The 335-nt window shown below is 66.0% G+C and overlaps 1 protein-coding gene across 2 annotated transcripts in view; it reads right to left on the bottom strand.

The window, feature by feature from the left end:
* NAA50 (N(alpha)-acetyltransferase 50, NatE catalytic subunit) overlaps positions 1-329 on the bottom strand; it is a 34,520-nt gene extending 34,191 nt beyond the window's left edge. For both annotated transcript variants that reach the window (XM_006773601.2, XM_006773602.2), the window contains exon 1: positions 287-329. In XM_006773601.2, coding sequence (XP_006773664.1) covers positions 287-294 — 8 coding nt within the window. In that variant the 5' untranslated portion in view covers positions 295-329. The remainder of the gene's footprint in view (positions 1-286) is intronic.
* Between the last annotated feature and the right edge of the window lie 6 nt (positions 330-335).

Here is a 335-nt window from a genome sequence, read left to right as displayed (position 1 = left end):
GGGGGGGGGGGGGGAGACCCCAGGCTCCTCACAAGAGCTTTTCCCTGTGGTCACGCTCAGTTGCTCTTCTCCAGTCAACACACTTCGTGCTCGAAGCCGAAATCCTGGGGTGAAGGGGTCTCGCCCCTGTTGGCCCTTCAGCGCGCCAACAGCCGGAGCCGAGCCTCCGCCCCCTCCGCGAGCAGAGAAACCCAGAAATCTCCCTCCGCCAGGTCTTCACCTAGTCTCTCCCCTCCTCCGCAATCCTCCCCCGCCGACCCGGCCCGGCCCGGCTGCCCTTCCTCACCCTTTCATCTTCCCCGCCTGCTGAGGCCGGTTACCGCCGCGATATCAAC

The sequence above is a fragment of the Myotis davidii genome, unplaced genomic scaffold, assembly GCF_000327345.1.
Source record: "Myotis davidii unplaced genomic scaffold, ASM32734v1 scaffold201, whole genome shotgun sequence".
NCBI lineage: Eukaryota > Metazoa > Chordata > Mammalia > Chiroptera > Vespertilionidae > Myotis > Myotis davidii.
This window is presented reverse-complemented; position numbering and strand designations above follow the sequence as displayed.